The sequence below is a fragment of the Carassius gibelio genome, chromosome A6 (assembly GCF_023724105.1).
Source record: "Carassius gibelio isolate Cgi1373 ecotype wild population from Czech Republic chromosome A6, carGib1.2-hapl.c, whole genome shotgun sequence".
Classification (NCBI taxonomy): Eukaryota; Metazoa; Chordata; class Actinopteri; order Cypriniformes; family Cyprinidae; genus Carassius; species Carassius gibelio.
In genome coordinates, this window is record NC_068376.1 from 15,391,477 (window position 1) to 15,401,389 (window position 9,913).

Below are 9,913 nucleotides of genomic sequence, written 5' to 3' on the forward strand. Positions count from 1 at the left end.
TGGTCGGTGTTAATGACGTTTATTTCGTTAAATTCGTACACGGTGACCATATTAACTTCAATTGATAGTGAGACGCTCGCTCTTGGTACAATGGTAACTCCCATTGTTTGAGTTATTGCGTAATGGACTTGAGCGGCTCCGGCCACGTTTCTTGATAATAGTGGTTTCCTTGAGCTCTGTCAGCTTGAGTTTTTCTTTTCTTTTCTTTTCTAAACCGTTTGTAATGTATTTACAACGATTTCTTCTGATAGGTTTGATATAGCATCATCATGGCAACTTCAACCAGTTCTAAACTGAGCAAAGCTGTGAAACAGCAGTATATGGACCTCCCTCAGGGAGACAAGGTTCAGGCTATGTACATCTGGATCGATGGCACTGGAGAGGGATTGAGATGCAAGACCAGGACTCTAGATTCAGAACCTAAGACCATTGAAGGTATTTATTAGGCTGAATGTATCATTTGTCTTTCACTTTAAATCACACAAAGCTGTTAACCAAACCACCATCACTGTTGCACTTTTCTTTTTCTTTTTTTCTCTTTAGATCTTCCTGAATGGAACTTTGATGGCTCCAGCACATATCAGTCTGAGGGGTCCAACAGTGATATGTACTTGATCCCACAAGCCATGTTCAGAGACCCTTTCAGGAAAGACCCCAACAAACTGGTTCTGTGTGAAGTCCTCAAATACAACCACAGACCTGCAGGTGAGTAAATGTGAAATGCGACAATCTGTATCATATGACTATTATCCAGGTGATATCACATAAGTTGCATTTTATTTATGATTATAATTAATTGTGTGTGTGTTTCTTAAGAAACCAACCTTCGCCAGATGTGTAAAAAGATCATGGATATGGTGCTAAACCAGCATCCTTGGTTTGGAATGGAACAAGAATACACTGTCCTCGGCACAGATGGTCATCCATTTGGTTGGCCCTCCAATGGATTCCCCGGACCTCAAGGTAGATGTCACCCATGTATACAAGGTTTAAGTGGCTGGAAAACTTGGAAAAAATGAAATGGGATTTGTTTGATTTAGGGCCATACTATTGTGGTGTGGGAGCTGATAAGGCCTATGGACGAGATGTTGTAGAAGCCCATTATAAAGCCTGTCTGTATGCTGGAGTAAAAATCTGTGGCACCAATGCTGAAGTCATGCCTGCACAGGTAAATGTTTCTAAAGTCTTACTACTGGGGTAATGAATAATAAGCAGCACCTTTAATGCTTCTAGGGAATCATTTTAATTTCAGTTGTGTGTGTGTGTGTATATATATATATATATAATTTTTAGCTGAAATTGTGTTGTTCTACAGTGGGAATTCCAAATTGGTCCTTGTGAGGGCATTGAGATGGGAGACCATTTGTGGATGGCCCGCTTTCTCCTGCACCGGGTTTGTGAGGACTTTGGTGTTGTGGCCTCTTTCGACCCCAAGCCCATTACAGGGAACTGGAATGGAGCTGGCTGCCACACCAACTTCAGCACGAAGGAGATGCGAGAGGATGGGGGTTTGAAGTACGTGTAAAAGAGGGCCTAGAATCTTCCACACTGTAGACATAAAATGGTCATTAGTTATGCTAATCAGTTTATTTTTATTTTAGATACATTGAGGAGTCAATTGAGAGGCTGGCCAAGAGACACCAGTACCATATTCGTGCCTATGATCCTAAAGGTGGGCTGGACAATGCCAGACGACTGACCGGCCATCATGAGACCTCCAACATCAATGAGTTCTCTGCTGGAGTGGCTAACCGTGGTGCTAGCATCCGAATCCCACGATCTGTGGGCCAGGAAATGAAAGGCTACTTTGAAGACCGTCGTCCCTCAGCCAACTGCGATCCGTACGCAGTCACTGAAGCTCTTGTACGCACTTGTCTGCTCAACGAAGAGGGTGAAGAGCCTGTGAAATACAAGTGAAATACTGGACTGAAGCATCAATTCTTTTTTTTTTCTTTTTATGAATTTTATATAATTCATTAGTCCGTCTGAAATGAGGGGATGACACTAGTCTAGTAGGGGTGTCAAACTCAGTTCTTGGAGGGCCGGAGCCTTGCAGAGTTTTGTTCCAACCCTGCTCCAACTCGCATGTAGTTTTCAAATAAGCCTGAAGTACTTGATTAGTTGGATCAGATGTGTTTTAATTAGGGTTGAATCTAAACTCTACAGGGCTTTGGCCCTCCAGCAATTGTGTTTGACACCCCCTGCACTAGATCACTTCCCTGGTTGTTGGCTGTAGAAACACTCATTGGGTACGTTTATGCCACAGTTTTTAGATTTCTAACTGCCAGTATCTTTTTATAACCGATTTGTGGATGTAATGATACCGGCAGAGATGCTGGTTTTATAGAGACTAGAGTTTGCACCAGAAATTACTACTACTACATTGCCTTTATAACTAAAGCTTTTCTTGTGTTTTGAGCTGTTTTCAGAATGTTATCAAATTTAAAGTGTAACTAACTGTAGATATTTTAATGCTTATTGTAGTCTGTTTTAGAGCTTTATTTACCAGGTTATAAGTTATGGTTCGGTTTCTCACAGGGACCAAAAGGCATTATACTAATGTGGCTCTCACTTTTCACAGGATTGTGCATTTTATTTTGGCTGGACCACGGTTGGGCAAAAAAAAAAAAACACTTGTCTCTTTACATTAAAACGCTAAGTATTTTTACTAAAGTTATTTTCTCTGACATTTTCTCTTGAAGTTTTTTAGAACTTTTTGCACCCTCACACTTCTAAACACAATGAGGCTGTAAAAGAAGACTAATATGCTAAAATACTACAGGTTATATTAGTGCAAGAGTGCAAGGGGAAGAAAAAAAAAGCTGTGTTCTTGTGCATGTATTGTGGATCTAGTGGAAAGACCACTGCTATTTTTGAAAATTGATGCGAGTGGGTTTGAAGTGGAATGTACATTCCATTTGCCTTTCTGTAAACTATTTGTGCTTTTGATAATGGGGAACCCTATAATCTGGTTGTTTCTGGAGTCTTAATGCAAGAAAGGTCAGTTTTAGGAGGTTTAAATAGAGGGCTAAATGGAGCTAAGATATTAAAAAAAAAAAAACAAAAAAAAACAACAAACAAAAAAAGGGCCTACTTTTAATTGTGTACACTGACAATAACAACAAAACATTGTGCTATGTTACATAACATGTTATATAAACCTGTACAGATTTTGCTAGTTGGGCTTTTCCTAAACAACTTGCCAAACTGAAATTTATAGTTTAACTTTTCTTAAGCTTTTTTGTTATTCCTATATGTTGTTATTTATATTATTTCTATATGTTAACCAAAGGTGGTTACTCATATACAGTACAGACCAAAAGTTTGGACACACCTTCTCATTCAAAGAGTCATGAAAATAGTCATAGTCATGAAAATAAAGAAAACTTTGAATGAGAAGGTGTGTCCAAACTTTTGGTCTACTGTATAAATGTTTAAGTAATACAGTTGTTACTGTTGTTTTAAAGCTAAAAGGCTAAACTATTCTATGTTTGACTCAAATTGAAAGAATAATTAGTAAAATTTCTATTAAGGTTTATAGGGATTTTAAGATGTAGCCTAATTCACGATTTGAATAATTAAGTTACTTATGGAGTAACTAAGTTACTTTTCAGACGGAGTAATTATTAAAGTAATTTAAATAAAATATTGATGATGTAATAGTACTTAATTACTTTTTGAAAGTAACTTACCCCACACTGGTGAGGACATGTTGTAACAATACTGCAATGACTGTGATTTGGCAGATAGTGAAAGAAGAAATACCCTGGCTCTAGACAAAGAGTGTTGAATTACCACTCTGCAGTCCTAAACACGTGGGCCTGTTTTACATTCCGTATCATGTTACTTTTATGCTAGGTCACATTTGATAAACTGGCCATATAACCCTTTCACCCAAATTCACTGGAACTGTACAACTTATCAGGAAAACTGTAATACTGTTTTGTCATTAAACAAACAAAATGGAAGAAGGTGACTAATGACCCAAACCAAGAGTTCCAATGAAAAGGGCCATGTTTGTGTATGCACACAGCTGCTCAGCTCTCAAATTCTAACCAAATAAAGATATTTTACACAAACATGGCAACATTCTGGGAAGAATTCAAGGAGTAAACCAAATAGAATTACTACATCAACATTAAAAATGTATTTATTTCTGAACTTTTCCAAAACATGGAATATGATGATACACATTATTAATATATGAGTTTCTTTTGCTTTGAATTACTTGCAAAACATTAATGGTACAATTTTATTTTCACAGATGCCACAGACAGCTCAAAATCCATTTACTGACCATCAGATGCATAGTTCACACAAAACTGGAAAGCAGTTGCAATCATAAAGTTCCTATAAGATTGTCTGATAGCAGTACAGCAGGGGTAGAGGTTGCTGGGTAAGTTTTTTTTGTTTTGTTTATATATATATATATATATATATATATATATATATATATATATATATATATATATATATATATATATAGGGTTTATATTACACGTGTATTGAGAGAAAGAAATCACTGGCCAGAGTGCCAGGTCAAAATCTTCAACACTTTTCATATTTATTACATTTTAATTAGGCCCGGGACTCGATAAAAAAATTAATCTAATTAATTAGAGGCTTTGTAATTAATTAATCGAAATTAATCGCATTTTAATCGCATAGAAATATTTGACCTGAGAACAGTGAGAAGTAATTTTTTTTCACATGGATTTATAGTATACCATTGAATAATGACTGAATACATAAGCTTAAGCAACAAAATATTGTTTATTTTTGTTCAACCAAGTCTAGCAGACCAGTGCAATTTTTGCCATGAAGTGTAGCAATAGCATATTTAGAAACAATTTAGAAATAGTACATTTCAGAAATTCAGGAAGCTTATAGGTGCTGGAACCTTCTGTAAAGAGTTCTTTAAGTAAAACACAATACTGTCAATTACATTCAGAACATTGGAAACACTGACTATTAGAAAACATCTCTCTGTTGCTTCAGAGGCCATAACATACTAAGTCCAACTCTCAATAACCTTGGCCAAAACAATAAAGAGTTTAACATAAACTGTTGCACCAACAAAATAATACATAGTTAAACATAAAGTGTAAAGTCCACGCTAGCTGCTATATGTTTTGCGTTGAGGTGATACTTGAGGCTCGATGTGCTGCAGTGATATGCGAAGCGAACGCTAGTTGGTGCTTCAGTATAATCGGTCCGCCGAAACAAATCCAGTGAGAACCGTTCTGCGGTGCAAAAATAAGTTATTAAAAATGCGGGAATTTTTTTCTTTCTGTAATTAATTAATCTAAGTTAACGCGTTATTTTTTGTGTAATTAATTAATCTCAATTAACGCGTTGAAGTCCCTGCCCTAATTTTAATTAATTACAGCAGTCAGAATATGTATATAAACAACAAGCCGATGAGGCTAGAAACCATGGAGTTGGACTTGCCATCAAAAACCAGCTTGTCAACCACCTCTCCGAACTTCCTGTGGGGATCAGCGAGTGCCTCATGACAATCCGTCTGATGTTGGCCAACAACCAGACTTTGACAGTAGTGAGCGCCTATGACCCTACCCTAGACTCCGACATGGAAGAAAAAGAAGCCTTCTAGTCCTGCCTGGAAGAAACCCTGTCCATCCTCCTTGGAGACTTCAATGCTAGGGTAGGCCGGGACCAACATCTCTGGAAGGGCACTACTGGCAAGGAGGGAATATCAACTCCAACGGAGTGCTGCTACTGAGTAAGTTCGCTCAGCACAACCTCGTCATCACCAACACTCTCTGTCAACAGAAAAACTAATTCAAGGTATCTTGGAGACACCCTCGCTCCAAGCAATAGCACCTCATTGATTATGTCATTGTAAGGGCCAGGGACCGCTGTGATGTGAACATCACAAGGGCCATTGTAGACTCTGACAACTGCTGGACAGACCACTGCCTTATTTGATCCACAATGTCTATCAAACTTTAAAAAAGGAGGAGGATTCAGAAGAAGCAGACACGGCGAAGACTGAACCTTGACAGCCTGAATGAAACTGCCATCCAGCAGCTACTTCAGGATTCTCTTGAGAAAAGTCTTCAGCAAGAATATCCTGATAACATTGAAGAGCACCGGGGCCTTCTAAAATCCGCCATCCATCCATCCAAATCCACCCTTGGGTATCAGTCCAGAAAACATCAGGACTGGTTTGATGAAAATGACACAGAGATACGAAAAGCCTTCCGAGAGTGGCAAAATGACATAACATGTGAGGCCAAAAGGGCAGCACACTCCAGAGCCAAGTCTGATGTTCAGAGATTGACGAGGGAGCTCAAGAACAAATGGTGGACAGAAAAGTCTCTAGAACTCCAGAGACTGGCAGATTCAGGTAACACCAGAGCCTTTTTTAGTGCCACTAAGGCTGTCTATGGCCCTAGACACCGCGGCTTAAATCCCCTGCGCCCAAAAGATGGACAGACTCTTTTAAAAGACAATGACTCCGTCAACGCATGTTGGAAGGAGCACTTTCAAGAACTTCTGAACCGTGACAGCTCAGCCAAACCAGACTTTGCCGACCATATCCCACAGAGTCCCATCAGAGAAGACATGGGGGAACCTCCTACCCTAACTGAGGTTCACAATGCCATCAGGAATCTCAGGAACAACAAGGCCACCGGTCCTGATGGGATCCCCGCGGAGATCTTAAAGGAAGGAGGCCCAAGGCTCTGGCACCACATCCACCATCTACTCATCAAGGTCTGGGAAAGGGAAGAGCTCCCCTCAGAGCTCCGGGATGCCCAAATTGTTACCATATTCAAGAAAGGGGATAGGGCTGAATGTGGAAACTACAGGGGCACCTCGCTCTTATCAACAACAGGCAAAGTCCTTGCTCGTGTCCTCGCCAACCGCCTTCTACTACTATCTGAGGAGATACTCCCTGAATCACAGTGCGGTTTCCGTCCATCTACGTGAACAACTGACATGATCTTTTCTGTTCGCCAACTACAAGAAAAGTGTCGGGAACAGGGACTGCCTCTGTATATGGCCTTTATAGACTTGACAAAGGCCTTTGATTCCGTGGATAGGCAGACACTGTGGAGCATACTATCAAAGTATGGATGTCATGCTAAATACATCCGTGTACTGAAGCTACTGCACGACAGCATGTCAGCCACAGTGCTCAATAGTGGCTCCGAATCTGAGCCATTTACCGTAGAAACTGGGGTCAAACAGGAATGTATCATTGCACCTACTCTATTTGCCATCTTCATTGCAGCCATACTCCACCTTACTGGCCAAGAGTTGCCACAGGGGATCCCAATCCTTTATAGGACTGACTGCAGGCTATTCAACCTTAACAGGTTCAAAGCCAAGAGCAAAGTCAGAAATGCCACCATCATAGAGCTGCAATACACAGATGATAACGCTATTGCAGCACACTCTCCTGAAGACCTCCAGGACATCCTACAGTAAATGCCTTTGCCAAGGCATACAGAGCCCTGGGTTTGGTCTTGAACATCAAGAAAACTCAGGTTCTGCATCAACCACCACCCAACCAGCCATCAGTCCAGCCTATCATCAAAGTGGATTACACCACTCTGGAAAGCGTGGACCACTTCCCCTACCTTGGCAGCATTCTCTCTTCCAAAGCTGATATAGACTGTGAAGTTAACCATCGCCTAAGCTGTGCCAACGGAGCCTATGCCAAACTCAGGACTAGAGTTTTTGATGACCGAGACCTGAGGGCTCAAACCAAGGTCCTGGTTTACAGAGCTGCGATTCTCCCAACTTTGCTGTACGGAGCGGAATCTTGGACCACCTACAGCAGACACCTGAGAGCACTGGAATGATTCCATCAAAGAGCCTTAAGAAAAATCCTGAGGATCAACTGGGAAGACAGACGTACAAACTCCAGTATTCTGGAGGAAACTAATATGCCCAGCATCACTACCACCATAATGCAGCACCAACTCTGATGGACAGGACATGTCATCCACATGCCCAACAACTGTCTCCCTAAGCAGATCCTATACTCCCAGCTAAAAAAGGACAGCGAACCCCTGGTGGGCCAAATAAATGCTTTAAGGACAATATCAAGACCAGCCTGAATAAGTTTAACATCACATCCGGCGACTGGGAGAATCTCGCGTTAAACAGGGACTACTGGAGAAAAGCAGTGCAGGAAAGTGCAGCACACCACGAAACAGAACTCCGCCGTGCCACAGATGCAAAGCGGCAACACCGCAAGGACAAACAGAGAAAGGCTCCACCACCACACATCACCTCAACCTTCCAATGCCCACATTGGACCAGAATCTGTGGATCACAGATCGGCCTCTACAGCCACCTGAGGATCCACAAATAAGGCGACCCGACGGAGAGGACAGTCCTACTCGTTTCGAGTGACCGCCGAAGAAGATAAACTTTTTTTTTTTCCAGAAGCTTTGTATGGTTTGTCTGTGTTTCAAACACCAAATTTACATGGAATTATACAAAATCATTATTCCAAACATATAGAATCACTGGCCCTCTTTTTACTTCAGAACTGCCTTAATTATTTGTGGCAAACAGTCATGGCCAAAATTTTTGGCAGTGACATAAACGTTGTGTTTCGCCAAGTTTGCTGCTTAAAGGGGTCATATGATGTGATATCTATTTTTTCTTTTCTTTAGTGTGTTATGTAGCTATTTGTGAATGTATAAGATTTGCAGAGTTACAAAGCTCAAAGTCTCCCACAAAAGGATTTATTCTATCTAAAAGAAAAGGTTGATCCAGACCAGGCTAAAACACCTCATTCAAACACGGCCCTACATCTCTACATCATGACGTGAAAAAATTAGATAAATGCCACCCACATGTTCATGCAAAGAAAGAAGGCAAGGTTTCAGGAACCATAGTAGTGTTGATGCAGCCATGTCAGGGAGAAGCTGTGTGTTTCTGTGCGAAAGCAAAACCAATTTATTTGGCCTACTGGAAGTAGATGCAATGAGGAATCATTGGTTAAGATTTCATTGGTTAACAGAACAACACAACCTGGATGTTTGAATTTGTTCAAATAATTTTATGGATGACAGTTTTGTGAACCTAGTAGAGTAGCTTACAAGGCTGGCTGTGCAAAGGATATTTTCATAATATATTTTTGGATAATTCCAACTTTGCTATGGCAATCTGGTGCTTATTCTGAATCAGCTACTGTAAGTATGTTTCCTTAACAGTTTAAGTATTAGCTATTGACTGTTCAAATGCGGAGTTTTGCACCATATAGAGTATTGTGTTGTGTGTGTGAGAGAGAGAAAGAGCAAGAGAGAGAGAGATACAGGGTCACATCAGAGCGGAGTCAGCTTTCTTAATCGTGGCTTGTGTACTGCAAATATATACGAGCATAATCACAGTCACACGACAGAAACAGCTGCTTGTCCTCAGTAACTTCCTTAGCATTCAACAGAAGAAAGAATTTATAACATGTTTGAAACAACTTGTTGTAGTGTAAACTAGAGGTCTTCACGGGTCCAAAAATTCGTGCCCGAACCCGACAGAGACCCGTAATGTACTACACCGAACCGACCCGGACCCGTCTAATATTTCAAAAGCTGGACCCGGACCCGTGTAGATCCGAGAAATGTGGTGTTCGGCCAATCACAATGCATTGGGTCAGCTAACCAATCAGAGCAGACTGTGCTTGTCAGAAGTAGGGGCTTTGTAGAAATCCATGCGTTTGAGAGATGCGGGGCATAGAGGAAATACAATAATGTACAGTATTTGAAAAATAATGTTTTTTGAATATTAAAACGTCAACATATTCTGTTACATCAAATACACAAAATAATGTCCTTTAAAATAGCATCATATGACCCCTTTAAGAAGTTGTGGTGTTCATTAAAATTTTTTCTAGATAATTGTGTAGAATGATCAGATCATTTTAAACAATTGC

At 40.4% G+C, this 9,913-nt stretch overlaps 1 protein-coding gene across 1 annotated transcript; it reads left to right on the top strand.

The window, feature by feature from the left end:
• The first annotated feature begins 269 nt into the window (after nucleotides 1–269).
• On the top strand, nucleotides 270–2,673 carry LOC128015510 (glutamine synthetase-like). Its single transcript, XM_052599388.1, has 6 exons — nucleotides 270–435; nucleotides 544–705; nucleotides 817–963; nucleotides 1,041–1,168; nucleotides 1,316–1,515; nucleotides 1,602–2,673. The coding sequence occupies exons 1-6, from the start codon at nucleotides 270–272 to the stop codon at nucleotides 1,915–1,917; spliced, it is 1,119 nt and encodes a 372-aa protein (XP_052455348.1). The 3' UTR covers nucleotides 1,918–2,673.
• The last annotated feature ends 7,240 nt before the right edge of the window (nucleotides 2,674–9,913 follow it).